Source organism: Gouania willdenowi, chromosome 15 (genome assembly GCF_900634775.1).
Source record: "Gouania willdenowi chromosome 15, fGouWil2.1, whole genome shotgun sequence".
NCBI lineage: Eukaryota > Metazoa > Chordata > Actinopteri > Blenniiformes > Gobiesocidae > Gouania > Gouania willdenowi.
In genome coordinates, this window is record NC_041058.1 from 14768556 (window position 1) to 14786909 (window position 18354).

The 18354-nt window shown below is 37.3% G+C and overlaps 2 protein-coding genes across 9 annotated transcripts; one reads left to right on the plus strand and one right to left on the minus strand.

Moving 5' to 3' along the window:
• Positions 1-796: 796 nt before the first annotated feature.
• ftr14l (finTRIM family, member 14-like) lies at positions 797-17410 on the minus strand. Of its 3 annotated transcripts, none has more exons than XM_028468631.1 (10): positions 17367-17410; positions 5546-5644; positions 3329-3758; positions 3145-3240; positions 2790-3023; positions 2519-2678; positions 2293-2427; positions 1710-1846; positions 1076-1530; positions 797-1029 (listed from the first exon to the last, which is right to left on the minus strand). In XM_028468631.1, exons 2-9 carry the CDS (start codon positions 5623-5625, stop codon positions 1147-1149), a joined length of 1656 nt encoding a protein of 551 aa, XP_028324432.1. In that variant the 5' UTR covers positions 5626-5644; positions 17367-17410; the 3' UTR covers positions 797-1029; positions 1076-1146. The 3 variants fall into 3 exon arrangements, with proteins under 3 accessions (XP_028324432.1, XP_028324433.1, XP_028324434.1); XM_028468632.1 differs by lacking the exon at positions 17367-17410 and adding an exon at positions 17224-17287; XM_028468633.1 differs by lacking the exon at positions 17367-17410 and adding an exon at positions 5878-5913.
• Positions 5599-14104, plus strand: LOC114476755 (zinc finger protein 501). Of its 6 annotated transcripts, none has more exons than XM_028468640.1 (4): positions 5599-5804; positions 10289-10366; positions 10661-12352; positions 12491-14104. In XM_028468640.1, the coding sequence occupies exons 3-4, from the start codon at positions 10782-10784 to the stop codon at positions 12501-12503; spliced, it is 1584 nt and encodes a 527-aa protein (XP_028324441.1). In that variant the 5' UTR covers positions 5599-5804; positions 10289-10366; positions 10661-10781; the 3' UTR covers positions 12504-14104. The 6 variants fall into 6 exon arrangements, with proteins under 6 accessions (XP_028324441.1, XP_028324437.1, XP_028324435.1 ...); XM_028468636.1 differs by having other exon boundaries at positions 5600-5804; positions 10289-10396; positions 10661-12424; XM_028468634.1 differs by having other exon boundaries at positions 5600-5804; positions 10661-12424.
• Positions 17411-18354: the final 944 nt, after the last annotated feature.

The window sequence follows — 18354 nt, forward strand, 5'->3', positions numbered from 1 at the left end:
CCTCCTCATTTTTTTTTCTTTTTAAACGGTGTGTTTAGAAGTAAATACATAATTCCCTTTTAGTTTTGCAAGCTCTGGAGGTTCACATTCGAGTATAAGTGGCTGTCACTGGGAAAAGTTAGGCCTGAATATCTCTCTCGTGTGAAAGAGTGAAAATAAGGCATTCAGCACACATTTTGAATGTAATGATTAATGATATTAAGTATGTGACTGGGACTGTTGCATGTTCAGATTCAGATTCAGAATACTTTATTTGTGACCACTGATGATTACACCTGTTACTAATAACCACTAAGCATATTAGGATGAACGGTAAGGTTTCTGCTAAAGTAGAAGTGCCCTCTAGTGGCTGAATATGATTTTCATACTACTAATAATAATACATTTGAATAATAATAGATAATATACACAATATAATATACATAAGTATATAATAATAATAATAATATATCATATCATTATTTTTATTATATTTCTTATAATTTTACTTCATTTTATTCATTTTTTTAGGGGAAATTACAGATTTTTACATCCCTAACATCTTTGATCAAGAATATCAGCATGTGCAAGACTAATTTTGGTCTATCTTAAAAAAATATGCATGGTGAAGTACATTTTTTGAACTACGTTGCCTTATGTGCCGCATTGTCCTTTTTATATACTGAAATCTCTTTTTTTAACATTATTTTGCCCATCGAGTTGATTTATAAACAGATGATAAAACTAATGAAGTATTTTATATTCAAAATCCTTAAGTAACAGGAAAAAAGAAAAAGAAAAAACAAAGAAGCATAGATTGTGTTTTTCTTGTTTATTGAAGAAACATGATACATTTGCAAGTTATCATTTTCATATTAGAATAGTCACATTGTAAACAACAGATTTATTGTGAAATTATTGCAGACAAATTAAGCATTAAACTATTATTATCATTTTAAATCCTGTTTCCTAATTAAACTATTCACATTTTGATTGACAACTGACATGGATTACTGCACTGTTGTATTCTATATATATATATATATATATATATATATATATATATATATATATATATATATATATATATATATATACTAGTCACGATTACAAAACAATAAAATAAAATAAAAATCATCACTCATGTTGTATCCTACCAGATGTGTTCTACAGTCTGATGGTGGTACCAAAGCCCCACACACTGAAAGCAGGGTAAACAGGCTCTGTAAAAATGGTCTGGATTTTATGCAGGAGATTCATACTAGGGGACACACTGTAAAATGCAAGTGTTCCTGCTGCATGATCCAGATAGACCCCAATACGAGATGAGATGGGAGCTTGGATGTCTGTGCTTTTATTGTTGTGAACAAAGGAGAATTTGGACTCAGAGCAATACAAACTCCAGGATTTGTTATTCCAGCCCAGACTGCATTCGTTGGCATTTCCTTTACGGCGGATTCCCCTGTAGGTGACAGCCACATCCACCTCTGTCCCCCTCCAGTCCACCTCCCAGTAGCATCGAGTCCCATTCACACTGTCAGTGCACAAAACCTGAATGAAAAGCAGAAGGGTGAGAAACTGCTTTATAGAAGTCTATGTAACTTTGTTGTTTTTTTTCCTCAATCATCTCAATAAAAGGCTTAACCCATAACAGTTTGACACACTAACATGAATAACAGTAATATTGTCAGATATTATCCTGAAATGAAATTTGCTGAGTCACGCCTCACCTGTTGCCAGTGCTCAAAGCGGTCTGGTTGGTTTGGGTAGTTCTTCGGCTCACTCTTCATTGTGGCTGTTTTGTTCCCATCAGAGAGATGAAGGTTGGGGTGGACAGTGTTTACATCCAGGATCAGATTACATGCATCTAAATAAAGTAGTAACAAAACAAAAAAATAGCATCAGAAAGGTTTTCTTCATTTTATTTTTAAATTTGGGATCTCATTTTACTTTGTAGCTTGTATATTATTAGTATATTATAATCTTTTATTTTACCCATGTCCATTTTCTTTTTTTCTTGCAGAAATAATTTCCTTTGTGCAATAAATAAGTGAACACCTATGTTTGCTTAAGCATCTCCCCTTTGCAAGTCTGGGTTTATATTTCACCAAACCAGTTTTACAAGGCAGCATACCTCCTTTTACAAGTTTCACTTGATTATTGACGTCCTATTGCAATTGCCTCACTTCTGAACTGGGTTATTATTTATGAATGACCTTTTGTATGGATTTAACACAACTTACTTCCTCATGTTACCAAATAATTACCAAGGTTTTAAAACAATTTAACTCTAGAGTTCTTCGGATTACTTACATTTCATAAAATCTTCTCTGGTCCTTGGTTCTTCTCTGATCCTGGGTTCTTCTCTGATCCTAATTGGTTCTTGGCTCAGAGTACTTTCTCTCTTTGGAGTTGCCTCACCTTCTTGAGTGACAAACACTTCCTTCACTAAAAAGACGAAACAGAAAACAAGCATGAGAAGCCAGAGATTCAATAACATCACAACAAGTGAGAGATGACGTCAGTAAATAATATCCACCTGCTCCTGAGATTTTGCTCAATTCAGTTTTGCTGACTTCCTCAATTTGTAATCTCATCCCAGCGATAGCTCTCTTGGTAGCATCAAAGGAGTAGTTGGGAACTACGCTGATTCTTTCGAGGTCCTCATAGCCTGAAGGACCCGACAGGGACTGCCAACTCTGGGTAAAAAGAGTTAGCAGTGAGGGGTTGAGTCACACTAATCTGTAGAGAAGATGTGTTGTATACACTTTGCTCTTGTGTGGACTTAGAAAACAAATACTCAATGAGACCTGCAAAAAGTGTATGTGGTCATCTGTGTGTGAGAGCTTCTCCAGGTCATTGTGCTTCTTCCTCAGCAAAGTGACCTCCTCTTCTAGGCGGTCTAGCACTAACTCGGCCCGGGTGATGGTGGCCTTTTCATGAGAGCGGATCATTTCTTTGACGTCATTGTACTTCCTCTCTATAGAAAGCAGAAGCTCACTGAAGATTCGCTCATTCTCCTCAAAGACGGTTTGAGCCGAGTGCTGATAGGACAGAACCACAAGAAGAGAGGAAAACTTTGTTGAAGCAAGAACAGTGTTAAGGTATCTGCACAACTAGTTTTGGGTTGATGGAACTAAAGTGGGGCAGCAAATATATACTTACTTTAACAGCATCAACTGATTGATGAAGATCTTGCCACTTTTTAACTCTCTGATCAATCTTGTTTTGAGATTTGTGTAGTGTGACACCTAATTGTTTCTACAAGACACAATAAAGGTTTCTCCAGTGAACTGCAAAAACGTTGTTGTAATTTCATGATTTTGAAAGTGACTTCATCAGTGCTTACCTGTTTCTCAGTCCTCTCAGTCCCAGCAGGCACAATATCATGGTGTTTGTGTTCATCCATCATGCATAGAACACACACAGAAGTCTCATCGGTGCGACAATAAGCTTCCAAGAGCTTATCGTGTTGAGCGCAGACCTTCTCTCTCATCTGACCAGTAGCATTGACCAATTTGTGCTTCATCAGAGCCGGGTAGTCATAGTGGGACTGAATGTGAGTCTCGCAGTAAGATGCCAGACACACAAGGCAAGACTTCTCAGCCTTTTGTTTCCTTGTAGTGCAAAAATCACACAAGACTTCCCCCACTTTTGTCTCTGCTGCCCTGGACTGACTGCGACTAGTGGAGCGACGAGATCTGTCAGTGACGCTTTGTCTGTCTAAATCCAAAGTGCCGTGGTGGGACATTGTCTCCGTAAAAGATAGAAAAGTCGGTCTAATGCACACAATGAGAAATAAAAATCTACTTTCACAAGTGGTTCTCTGAGAAAAGTGCACAAATAAATCTTCAAGTCCTTGAGAGCAGCTATACCAAAAAGATGCTAGAGTAAAAAAGTCAAGTAAAAGCAAGGTAAGTTATCACTTTCAGTCCAGCTGTGTGACTGACTCTGAGTGAGAGAATGTTTGTTATGTACTCTACGCTCACCCTAGAACCAGTATTCCTGGTTGGGCGTCTGTTTGTTTGAAAATGGGTGGCAATGACTGACATTGTGGGTGGGGACATTAGAAACAAAAAAGAATAACTATCCAAAAAGAAAAGAAGTCCATGGCGTTGGCGTACAATTAAAAACGCCTTTCAAATACTTTTAGTGTTGCCAATCTATCCATACCAGTGACACTGCCCAATGTCAGGGGATGGTAGAGTATTTTAAACATGAACATCTTCCTTTTCAAGATTTTGCAGTCATCGGTTTGAGGCCATATTGATTCTATTTTGGTCTGCCAGATAATGAAAATATAAAGATTATTCCAAAGTGGAGCAAGAGAATTAGGTAGCAAGAAAAGCTTGTGGTGGAGAAAGGAGAATCCACTTAAGACTTAAGACTTAAGGGTTCTGGTTGGGCTGGGAGTAAATGTAGGGACCAAAAAGTAAGCAATGTCGTGACTATATCAGATGAGTATGAAACGGTTTTTATAGCAATTTTGCTACTATTCTAATTGTGTTAACTTGGTGATGTAGTGCCAGTGTCTTTTTGTGTCTATACATGCTGCTGTAAAAAAATTTCAAAAACAATGCATTATCCATTATTCGTGTTTACTTATCTTGTAACTCACTCATTGGTTTATTGTATATAGTTAAAAAAAAAAAATTGGTTTTACTTTGGGGTTTTTAAAAGAAAATATATTTTGTATATTGTTTAATTGGCTTTGTGTATTCCTTTCTGCATAGGGTTAATTGTCTATTTCACTATTATTTTTATTTCTTTGCTGCCCTTTAAAAAATAAATAAATATTATTATTAATTTTTAGCACTTAACTAACAAATATTTCCACATTTGGTACGGTAATTAATTGTATAAAAAACCCAAAAACAACAACAACAACAACAACAACAAAACAACAGGAACAATGATAAACCAGAACAAAAGAAAACTGACAGTAAAAACAGTAACAATGTAATAGTAATAATAATAGCAACATGTTAAAAATATGATCAAGCAAATCTATAGATATTGGATACCCATAAGATAGAAAAAAGGGGTCACACAAAATTTGAATGTACACCCACATATACCACCCATAGATATATGCATGTATACACATAAGTAAAATTAACAAATTAAATTAAAAGTAAAATACACAGAGTAAAAAATAAACAAACAAAATAATATAGCTAATAAATAAATAAATAAATAAATAAATAAATAAATAAATAAATAAATAAATAAAAGTTGGGACAGGTCAGATGGTAAATGGAGGTTCATCAACAATGAGCTATGATGTGATTTACTAGCCAGGCTTCAAACTCAAATACAGATGACATATGTATAGCCGTAGTACAGTAAAATACTGCGAGACTTGGATACAGACTATATTACAGCGCTAAATATTAAACCTCCATCTTTTCAATAGCTATACATACTTCCTACGGGCACTGCACTAGTAAACCTAATAATTAGTTCCAGGCACTCAAAAAAAGAGTGTCAAAAAGAGAAAGGTAAAGAAAAATAAAGTATTCAAAACAACATTTGGGATATTAGGTCGCCTATGTGTCTTCCAAACCTGCAGGGGGCAGTAGCGGCTCCCTGCTGGCCGTGCTTTGCTTTCGCTGTAGTGCGTCGGTGGTCCAACGTTGGCGCCATATGAGCAGTGGCGCCAGCTCTGTGCAGAGAGAGGGAGAGAGAGAGAGACATAAACGTACACACTCATACACATCCAGTTACTGAAGCCCACACACATCTTTGATCAGCCTGAAGTTTAAAACCTGCTAACTGTACTCTCACAGCTTCCCCACACCGACAGTCATCCACCAGAGAGAAAGGTAGGTCCGCTGTACTCAATATGACCATTTCACCAACTTAACCCAGAGACCCACGATAGCAGAATATTTAAACCTTTAATCGCGATCTGCAGTGCTCCCAGTTCTGTTCCTGAACTCTGCGTTATAAAGCCTCCACTTGATCTGCATGTTACACTATACCCTGCTGTAAACAGACATGTAGTTTAAGGGACTATTTTCAGCCTTGAACTGAGTCCAGGTTCTGGTGCAGCTTAAGACGTGGCTTGTTTCCTGGATCACTGTCTTTTCAAAGAGAGTTGTGACTAATAGCGAACTTCCGCTCCTATGCCTGTAAACTTGAGTTTGACAAGCTTTTAGCTGCAGATTGCATGAAGCCAGCTGTGTAGCCACCATGCTAATACAACAGAGCAGTGGTGAGGCCGCCATTGGAGCTGTTGTGCGGGGCGATGCCGCAGTGAAGCCTCGGCTCCTGCCCCTCACTGTTGTCTTCCTCTCCCGGGCAGCTGGGAGCTAACTGCTTATACCCATACCTCTGGTAGTCATGTATGGGTGATGTTGCTCTAGTTTCTGTATATTGTGGTTATGGTTAACTTATGTACGTTTAAGCCTTCCTCGTTCCCGGGCTTTCCGCTATGCACCCGTCGCTCCTTCGTTTAGCCATCTTTGTTTCAGCTAGCAGCTTCAGGCTGCATTTACACTGCACTGAAGTTAGACTCATGCTCGACGCTACCCAAGCTGCAGATAAGGGGAAACTTAAGGCTTTTTACTTGTTAAATATATAGAAGTATCCATACAAGTTCATCAGTTTTATCCACATACAAGAATTTTGTCCAACCTGATTTAAACATTTAAATACTTTTATATCTCAAAATAATGTGACCTTTTATGTATTGGGTGTCATATTTGATATTTGCAGTTACAATAATTAACAGCATCCCTTTCCTCAATGAGAACTTATGTTCACCTTGAAAAATAAATACATAAAAACTTGTTTTCAGGAAAGATCTTGACAGCAGACACTCCTTGAATAAAATAACTACAACTTTTAATAATCCCTCTTTCAATGGGCAGGGCTCAATTCTTATGTACGTGGTATTGTGATGCAGACAATTCTGTCAAAGTAAACATGGCCATATGTTTATTTCACATCTAGAAAAAATATTACAAATAAACTAAACTTTTTATGTCTTGCCAAACTGAAGTTGATCAGACTTTGCATATATGCAAGTCTGTATCAGGTCAAACCAGGTCCATCTGAGTAACTGTGACACAGTTCTGTATGATTATGGTATAATAATATGCTACATTAAAGCTGGTTTATAATAGAGGACAGTCCTGATGAACTTGGTTGCATTGCTTTTAGGATGCCGCCATAGTCAAGTCCTCCAAATGTGACACAAACAGTTGTTGAAGTTGAGCGACTAGTGTTCTCTGAGACTGTATGGTGTGTATTTATAGAAATAATTGTTCCAGGGGCTACGCTAGGCAGTGTGACTAAAAGGACCACTGGGAAGTCTGGTTCCCAAGCTCAGACAACAACATTGTAACATGTTGATGTCTACTTAGCTTTGGATATAAGGGCAGATGCTCAAATAGGCTCCTAAAGATTCCTAATTTGATAATATAGTTCTAAGGAAACTGTAGAAAAATTGCCAATAGGTGACTATTTATTACAGCAAGCTTAAAGTAATACATGATACAGCCTAATTGTGACTGAGTGATTGTCACACTAATAATTATCATATTTAAACAATAGATCAATACATTATTAATTTATCACGAAAGATGTACTATAAATGATTATTTATTTTTTACATTAAAAAAGGTAAATGTGATGTTTCTTTGAAATATATGCATACTTTTTTAATAATTTAGTTGCTTGTATAAGATTGTTAATTTAGTTTAAAAATAAACCATAATGTATTAAAGTGTACCGTCTAATTTACCAAAGTTTTTCTGGGTCAATATTAAGGAGATTTCCCCCATAACTTCCCCCTTAACTTGGGTACGAATCAGAAGCTATCTTCTGCTCAGAATATCTCCTGGCTTGCTAATATACTATTTGAGTAGCCCGCAGCGTACCATTTAGGCTACATGCGTCATTGCAGGACATGAAGTTACGAATGGCTTCTTCTGTGTGATGTTTGGGTCACTTTTAGTGAGTTCAATCTTATACCGGTGTGTGTGGGGCGTAAGCTAAAACGTCAGACGCTAGTTAGCGGCAGCCATCTTAGGCTGTATGTGTTCTTGGCTAGCTGGGAGCGGTGGTGAGCACAACAAGATGGCTTGTTAATACTCGCACACGGAAAAACACCAGCGTCGGTCAAGCTTTAGATTGCACAAAGTTCACCAAATCCAATATCTACTCTGCTGTAAGTAGTTCGTCCTTATGACTCTGTAGTAGTTACTAACTCCTTCGTTTTCATTTTAAGCTAGTTAGCAGGCTAAACAGCGAGCACATTAGCCGCTAACACGATGCTGCGTGATAGTTAACCAGCCTTTCGTCGACGATAGCTGGCTAACTAGCGGCTATTGGAGCTACCTGTAGCTGTTTAGAAGGCTAGCAAACACCGGTTCGCAGTATTTGACGTCCAGTCGTGCCTATGTTGAAGTTTTCTACGTATTTAAAGCGCTTTTTTTGTTGGGCGCGGCGAGCTGGGGCCCAACGCGGTATGTGTGGGCCTATTAGGCGGCGGTAGGATTAGGTGCTGTTGGCGAGCTTCATCATGATGTGCTTCAATTAGACTTTATCCGACCTGTTAGCTGTTGTGGTGCGCTAACCTAGCCTCAGAATGCATCCCTTAACCTGCTAAGTAAAATCTTAAGTTTTTAAGATGTGATATTGTATCCAAAGTTAAGCTTTTTTTCTATTTGCAACGTTTGGTCCCAGTGGCCCATATATTTATCACAATGCTTGTCTGCCATGATGTTTTAAACAGTGTATTGTGAAGTAAAATAGCACAATTTCAGTGTGAACTAATGTCGCCCCCCTAAAGGCTCTGACAAAATAATGCTTAGTTAGACGTACTTAAACTTGCAACAAAGCTGGATAGGGTGTATAATCCGATACTTTTATCTGATCTGAGATATAAAACAAACAAGCAAAATAATATCAAAATACGACCCGGCATGTAAAATGTGTTTTTATAAGATTTATTGAGGTTATTTTTCGTTTTTTATTTTATTTTTTATATTTAACTTATTTTTTATGCATACATTTATTTATTTTTCCATCTATCTATGAAGCAAGGAATCTGTGTGTTGTTCACCAGGAGCTTTGCAGAACAGTTCAGTGTTGACAGGTAAAATTAGCCAATGCGCATTGCTGCAATATTAGAATCCTCTAATAATGTTAAAGAGCATCACTTGTTTGTCACCCAGACTATTCTTAGTAACGTTGTGTATTGCCTGGCATCTGGCGATACGATGCGTATCGCGATACATATGTCACGATACGATATATCCGGATATGAAAGTATAAGGCGATTATATTTGAAACTCAAGAAACAACTAATCTGTAAATTTGTACATCTTCATGAGAACATTATGTATGAAATATATTTTATTGGCATATTTTACACTCAAAATATTGGCTTTAACATGCCATGTGCCAAAACTTAAAATGAAAAAAATAACATACAATCTTCCTGTGGCTTTTTAACCAACTTTGACTTTAGGGCAACTTAACTGAGTTATATGCCTAGAACAACAATTAAATGCAGAAAGTTGGTGCTTTTTTTTTTTTTTTTTTTAGATAAATTAAATTTAAAAAAAAAAAACACACAAGCTGGTCAACATTCCCAGGTTTCAGTGGATTTATTTGTGCAGTTACAATGTCTCCTGCAGTGGAAAGGACTTTCCTGGTTAAATAAAGGTCAAAAAAATAAATTTAAAAAAATAAAATCGATAAAGATGCATTTTGAATTGATCCGAGAATCGCTTGACGTAATATCGCGATATATCGCTGAATCAATTTTTTTTTTTCAACACCCCTAGTTCTTAGTAATATAATGGGAAAATAAAGTGCTATATAAATCCAGTGCACAATTATTATTATTATTATTATTATTGTAACCCAGTGAAGGCCATTGAAATGCAAATTTTAATCTTATCCATCTATTTAAGAAATAAGATAGTACTTTCAGTCCCACAAACCTTTCATTGTGCACAGTGGTTGGCGGTTGACTAATTAAGTTCTCTTGTTGCAGGTATACTTATTTATTCCTCATAAGGTTGTGGAATTGTGCCAGGCTTGCTTCAATTCACCTGAGAGTTTAACAACTCTTAGGTGCATAACCACTGCCTCATCTCTATTTTGATGGCAATTATTTAACAGCTTTGTAAAAATTCAAGAGAACTAAACTAATAATAGCCATTGCTTACTTCAAGTTGTGCTTTCTTTTTATCTGGGTTTTGGTTGTTGGCAAACCACAAATACCACTGTCAGCATGTTAATGAGTAACCATTTATGTTTTATTAATGTCTAGTTACCTTTTGTTTTACAGACGGTGTGTCCTGTTGCAGTCCATTATTATTGTATCGTAAACAAGTCTTCAAGTCTACACGGCTACGACGTCTACAAAGTAAACTAACTTAACCTCATCTTTCTTTATGTAAGCACACATAATGGATATGCTTTTGTAATTCATAGCTGGATATATTTTTGAGTTTTACTGATTGGCATCAGCTTCATGGGAATCTGACTTGTAAAGACAAAGCTATTTTGGGCTTTCATGCCATGCTCCAGCTGGTCTCTATCCCATCCACGGGTATTATACTATTTTTATGATTCAGTTTGAATGTGCAAGTATAAAGCTGCGTATGAACCATTCGTGACGTTGTTGGTAACTGCTTTTATGTCTTTGCTTTTTCTCCAGATTTCCTCGTTGGAAAGTGCAACAGTGCGGGACGTCGCACAAAACACTGTAAACAACCCAGTTCCCTTTTTAGTCCTCATCCGGCCTAAAAACGGAGGTCGTCGGGCTGGAGTGTGTCCTCATGGCCGAGTCAGAGACTGAGTGCGACACGCCAGGGCTTGACACACTTGGGTCGGAGTGTGTCATAGCCCATAGCCATGTCGACCTACACTATGGAGCAGAGACGGAGATCATGACGGAAGAGAAACGAGGGTTAGAGCTGGAGATTCATGGCTCAGGTTTAAAGATCCAGGGACTGGGGACAGATCTTGGAGGTGTAGCCTGTGTGGATGCAATTGTAGCTGAAACGGACCACGACTATATCAAAGTGGAGCCATCGGACATGCACTGCTTCACTGCAGCAGAAATCAAGACAACGGGTGGGGAGACTCTGCTGGGCGAGGTTTTACTGAAGACAGAAAGTGAGCATGTGGTGAAAGTGGAGTCAGATCACGGGGGAGAGCTGACGGTGGAGTCAGAAAATGGCGTCATCATACACGAAGCCCACGGTCTGCAGTGCAACGAGTGTGGGGAAATCTTCGGCAGCATAGCTGATCTTCACCAACACTTTGAGATTCACAAGGACCTCAACCCTTACATCTGTGTCCACTGTGGGGAGAGCTTTGCAGTGGAGGCCAGCCTCAAACAACACATGAAGATTCACATGAAAGAAAAGCCCTATGGCGTTGAGATCATGGGCAAAGATGTTATGGATGCCTTCAGTCTAAAATCTCATCAGATGATTCATTTACCAGACAAGCCGCATCGATGCTCAGAATGTGGAAAGAGCTTTGCCGCAGCCATAACCCTAAGAGAACACATGAAGATGCATTCAGAGGACAAGCCCTATAAATGCACTCAGTGTAGAAAGTGCTTTGTTCGCAGGAGGCATCTGAAAAAGCACCAGGAGGTCCACGCACGAGAGAAGCCGTACACCTGCGGCCAGTGCGGTAAAGGCTTCGCAACAACTTCCAACCTGAAGCAGCACCAGAAGACGCACGCCACAGTCGTGCTCACCGACAAACCTCACCGGTGTGCCCAGTGCGGCAAGTGTTTTGCGGCTGCCGCCACGCTTAGAGAGCACCAGAGGATCCACTCGGGCGAGAAACCGTACAAATGCAACATGTGCAGAAAGAGCTTTGTGCGTAAACGCCATTTGAAGAAGCACCAGCAGGTTCACGCTGGTGGGAAGCCCTACACCTGCAGGCATTGCAACAAGGGCTTTAACCACTCGTCGTCTCTTTCTCGCCACCACAAGACCCACCTTCAGAATCCAGTTTTTTCACCACCTCAGCCTGGGAAACCTTTGACTTATGGCTCACCTTCAAAGCAACGGGTGCACCAACCAGGAGACAAGCCCTACATGTGCCACCACTGCGACAAGGGCTTCAATCATTCCTCGTCCCTGTCGCGGCACCAAAGAGTGCACTCAGAAGGTAAAACCTACGACTGCGGCCACTGTGGCAAGAGATTCAATCACTCCTCCTCACTCGCCAGGCATCTGAGAGTTCACCTGGACAAGCAGCAGATCGAGCCGCCTCAGCCAGAGTTACCGCCGGAGCCGCAGCAGTACAGCCCCATCCAAGCACCGAAGGGATTCCCAAACAACGCCTTCCCAAAGCAACACATCCTATCGGTCGAGAAACCATACAGGTGCTCCCAGTGTGGAAAAGGATTTAATCACTCATCGTCCCTTTCCAGACACCACAGGATTCATGTTGATCAGTAAGCACATATTTGACCAGTCCAATGTAACATCCCTGCTAACGACCCTCCTTTTTTTCTGTTCAGCCTGAGCCAATGACCCCACCCAACACATCCACACTGCGGCTGCATAGGAGACGTCAGACCAATATGTATAAAGGTCGGGTCAGCACATGACTGAAGTGGAGCAGCGGAGAATAAATAGACAATGAAGCAAAAGTTTTCATAAGGAAATGGTTTGCTTGAAGTATGAGCGTTCAACAGATTGTGAAGGACTGTTTAGACATTGCTTCACTTCCTTGACAACAATTTTCCAAGTATGTGTAAACAAAACTAAAAATGTTACCCCGGGGGGAAAAAAAACTATCCACCCTCTATTAGTCAACATTAACATTGAGCTAAGCTTTTTTTTTTTTTTTTTTTTCTTTTACCTTTTCAAGTTGACATAGGCTTACATTTTTTTTTTTCAGATGTCTTCAACACTATTGGTGAGCAAGAACTTTTCAATGAACATTTCTTTATTACCCCACAACACCTATGTGAAGCATATATCAAAAATACAATGTAAATACTTCAATTTTCTTTTATATCTGTATAGTTGACTAGTGTGCTGTTCCAAAAGATATTTTTTTCCTAACAGGAAGATCCAATTTGTCTCCACTTTTTTTTTTTTTCCTTTTATGACTTTGTTTTAAGTGCTGAGGGTGAAATGCTTATGAGTGCTCTCATGCAGTTTGTTATTGAAACTGGGCTCTGGTAGGCATGGGCTTTACTTGTATATTTATGAGGATTCTTTTGTATTTCTATGTAGAAGTTATAACTGCTGCATAGAGTCTACAGAGAGCAATACTTGCTGACACCCGGGTTCTGTTATGTCATGCTATTCAGCTTCAAAAAAGAAGAAAAAAAGCATAATAGAAAATAAAAACTACTGGGTAGCATAACGACCCTTGTCTTAATTATTTACCGTGTTGCTTTGTTTTCCCAAATGTACATTAAAAAAAAATTACATCTAAATAAATACTTTGGAAGGATTAGATGAAAGACTTGGGTAAAGAATAGGTGATGTTTGCTCATTTTGACTTGACACCTCTAATGGTTTTAATGAAATGACATTGGTGGTGTATACTAAAGACTTCACATTCACAATGTTTTGCAGTCCTTTTCATTGTGATCTATTTACTGTTCTGTGTAAAATATCTTTTACAAACTGATGTATTTTTTTAGACATGTCCTGGGGTTATATGAAAGGGAATGAGAGATACAGCTTTTATGAGAGTGAACATTTTTAGTGAAATTTTCCTTTTCATTTGGATTACAATTGTGCTTCAATTAGTAGCATAGGTTACTTCCTTGTGTTAGATAGGTGCCTTATTGCATGCTATGTAGAAATGTATGCTGAGCTGTTTTTTGAGGAAAAAGGTTTTCAGAAGTCTTCTATTCATTCTAACTTGCCCAACATTTTATGTTGTCATTGATACCTTTTGGTTGTGTTTTTTTTCCTTTAATCTATATTTTCATGCTTTTACAATGTTATGACCATATTGTCTTTTTTTTTCTTCTCCCCATGTTTTGTCAATGAACCCATTGTAGAGAGATTGTGAAAGATCCATATAGAACTTCTCTTTAGAGGTGAATTGTAACACCTTGTCCCAGTTTCTGAGTGGCACATATATGGATTAATAAAGGTTGTTGACTCTCTTGGTGTGTTTAATGATCTTAAAACTTTAAACTAGGGTGCTTAATGCTCACACTGGTTTTTGGATGTAAGAAAGGACAAAAATTAAGGCCAATTCAGCCCCCCAAAAAATTTTGCAGAGTAAAATTACAGCAAAAGTATACATAGTTTTGTGGCTGTGCAAACTCTGTTGTACTCTCAGGTATTCACCACATGGTGTCAGTCTTACACAATCTGAAGTAAAGGTAATCTAATGTAGGAAACCTATAAATAGTTAAACTTCCTTATCCAATACATTTTTAAGTAGTGACTTGTACATTGCAATAATTTTTTTTCCTTCCACAAAATATGCATCAATTTGATGTTAGTATCAGAAAATAAATACTTGTTTTTATTGGTGTTGAAGTCTTCTAATTTATTCTATTCAATTGTATTAAATTCCTATTTAAGCAAAACTAGTAGTTATTGCACTATAAAAATACTAGTTTTCATTCTTGTTAAAGGTTAACATTTATGTAACCCATTGGTTAATACATTCACACTACAAAATGAGGTATAAAAGTTCCATTCTTTCTCAAATCATATTGGATTAATACTGGTATTGTCTGCACTCTGTATCACATTGAAAGGGAAGTGGCAGAATGTTCATAAGTGCTTGTGTGAGCCCTACTTACTTTTATGCATATAATTGTAAAAATAAACATATTCATGAAGAATTTGAGCACTTTCTGTTTTAATGTATTTATTTTGGAATACCCTTGTTAGAGAACTGTTAAAAAAAAAACCACATAGCAGCCCTGAAAATATAGTCCCTTTCTAGAAGATTTTGGACCAAAACATGAGCATGAACCAAACCTTTACAGCAATTGATGTCAATGTGCAGTATGGTGGAAAGAGACCAATCCTGTGATCAGTGATAAATCCTCCATCTTTTCTAAGCCATCTGATTATGATGTGTTATCAGTTCACAGGGCAAATTAAACTATCATATTGCTCAAGTAATCCCACTGTAAGTAAAAAAAAAAAGTTAAGTTCTTGTTAACTGACTACCCGTATATAATATGCTGGCTTATTACAGTTTTTTTTTTCAGATTGCATTAAAATTGAAAGTACTACACAATTATCAAAACCTTACACTCATGTGCACCACTATATAGTCACAATGTCAGCCTCACACTCTTTGCAAAACAATACACAGTGATTTGCAAAACATTAAACACACAAGTATATATTAATTAGACACAGAAGTATATCATGAAATCTTGCAATTCCAAAGCACTGACTGAAATTACCACATCTTGTAAGCCATTCAGTAAAACACAGCCAGGGCTTTAAATTCACTTTTTAGTAGGGGTGTCCCGATTCGATATGGATATCGGTCCGATATCAGCCAGAAAACGAATATCGGATTTTATCGGACTGCATCTAAAATCTTCGATATAAGCACTCCAATAAGTTTTTGTTATTATTTGTCCCCGCCCTCAGTTGTTCCCATCGTATACTGGCAGTAAAAAATAACTGAAGTGAACTTGAATTGTTGACTATTGTTCTCTGTTTGAGTAACATCACTTGATCAAGCCTTTTCTAACATTCCACACTACAAAATAAGTAATACAATTATGTATGATTCGTGTTGTTATCGTATCGTATCGATCTCGGCCAATACGCAAGGTTGCAATATCGGAAGTGAAAAAGTTGTATTGGGGACATCCCTTCTTTTTAGATCACCAGCCAGCATGGCTCGTAGATTCTTAAAGTTACCAGCCAACCACATTTTCCACGAGGCAAATTTTTCGCCAGCAAAAATAAACTACATTATGAGTGCCACAGAATAGATTTCAGCGTTCACGTTTCTTTAAATGGTTTTAATTTTAGTTGATTGCAGAAATACATTAACATTGCAAAAATGAAAACATTTAATTTAAAAACTATGTTTGTAGCAATGCCTAAAAGGTGCAATATGGAACTTAGGGTGTGTCGGAGAAGTGAACCTTAGAATATTCTCAAAACTTTATAAACAAACTTAACTCAGATGAAAATTCAATCCCTGGAACACTGTTTGAAGTTAGAAAGAATAGAAGTAATCAGTACTAAGAATTACATGTACTGTAGCGAAAACATGTTTTTACTAACATCCATGCTCTTCAAATGTAAACAAATCCCACTCCTCACAAACTGTATCGTGCACATTTTAAAGGTGAACAGATGGTGGAATACCAGCCACTCACGACCCAACATCCATTTAGTATTAAAACTCCTCAATTTCTTACTAAAGTAATAGCAAAATAATAAGTATTTAAGTCTAATTTTAGACTAGTAAATCAATAGACTAAGTACAACTCACGGACAGAGGAGCAGAAACTGAAAAAACAAACAAATCGCTTTTAAAGGTACCATGTATTATGTGAAATAGACAAAAGACAGTATTTTCAATGGCCATTCAGTGCATATGAATAGTGTCAAGTATGATACCTATAGAGAATACTGAACCATGTTCTAAATCAAAATATAGAACACTTAGAAAACAAATTATTCAAGATTACAATACTAATAAAGAAAAGTCAAATAATAATTCCTTGGATTAGTGGATTCTGATGTTCAATTGTCCATTTCATTCACAAACAAATTAACAGTTCTTAATTTGTTTTTTGAAAGTAAAATGCCTTTCCATAGCTCACCATCAATGACCTGGCCTGTGCAGAGAACAGGACCATGTAATACAATTATTTCTCTGTGTACACATTTCCTTAAATAATACAGGTCATTGTATTATAAATAAATTATATTCTATATATTAGTCAAATATTGTACAATGTATTTCATTTCACAATTCTCAGATTAATAAATGATTGTCAATACAACTAACTATATAATTTAATAATGTAAATACTTAAATATTAGCATATATTCAATATAAATATCAAAATAGCTGCTTGCCTTTAAAGTGAAAAGTGCATTTGAAGCATTAAGCACAATATTTTGCTAAAAACACACCACAACATAGCTTAATGATAACTCTGATCCACAGTGAACATGATTACTAATATAATTATTGATTAAATTCCATTTTGACAGCATCATTGAAAGGAAAATGAGAAGGTTGGCATAAACATGTGATCACTATAGAACCGGCTGATGTTACCACTTTGCTCCGTTTCACATATGGAGCGGCTTGATCTCGGTGATCGGCGTTTGGCAGTCAGCTCCTATGAGTTATCGCCTAATTAGATCACTTTCCTGGTTTGACACAACAGTTTTATCATTAACTGAAGTTAATTAACCTACCTGTGGCAACAACATCCAAAGCATATCTTGCGTGTGTCCACCGCTTCCGGGTAGCGCAAGATAGACTTTCTAATTGGTCGAGTGGAGTCACATGACTGCACGCAATCCGCACGTAAAATACAACTAGCAGTGTTGCCAGATACATATTACGTTTTAATATCTAAACACACACAAAAACCCTCAAATTTCTTGGCGGAAAACAGCCCAACCTGGCAATAATGACTTGTTGTCTCGTTTCATCAGCCCGCCGATTCTAACAGATACAGTAGCAGTTGTTTCACACACACGCGTCTGAAAAATAATCCATTAAAGTGTAACAATGGAGTTTTGTTGAAATCACGAGCCATTTAGAAAAAATAAATAAATTCAATATTCATCAAAAAAGATAACAAAAACATATTAATAATTTTTTAAACAACAGTGACGGACTACGCTATCCCTAACCCAGGGGTCTGCAACCTGCGGCTCTGGAGCCTCATGTGGCTCTTTGACTTTTTTGCAATGGCTCCCTATAGCTTTAAAAAAAAAACTATTGAAATAAAGAGTTGTTATTTTCCAACAGAGGCTATTATTGATCAATGACAAATAAAATCAAGATATAACAATTTGTTAACCTAAAAATAAATCACATTGTGCAATGACTCAGCACCTTCCTACTTCACTTCCTGCAACATCTACAGACCATCAACTTTCCTGCACCTGTGGCTAACCTTAAGTTTTAAATCCCTGGTAAATAACTAAACCAACAAAAACACTATTCTGGAAGAAAATAGAGATTTTAATTGTGTGGGGACAGATTCATTTAACCACCAATGTGCAGGTTAAATATGCATGTTTTATGTGTGGCAAGAAATGAGAAATTAGCATGTGTTGATCACATGATCATGTGTTATCAAACTTCAAGTTACTTTTTGTGGCCCTTTAAATACAGAACAAAGAGGTCAGAGCACATTACTCCAGTTTTAAAGTCTTTACACTGGCTCCCAGT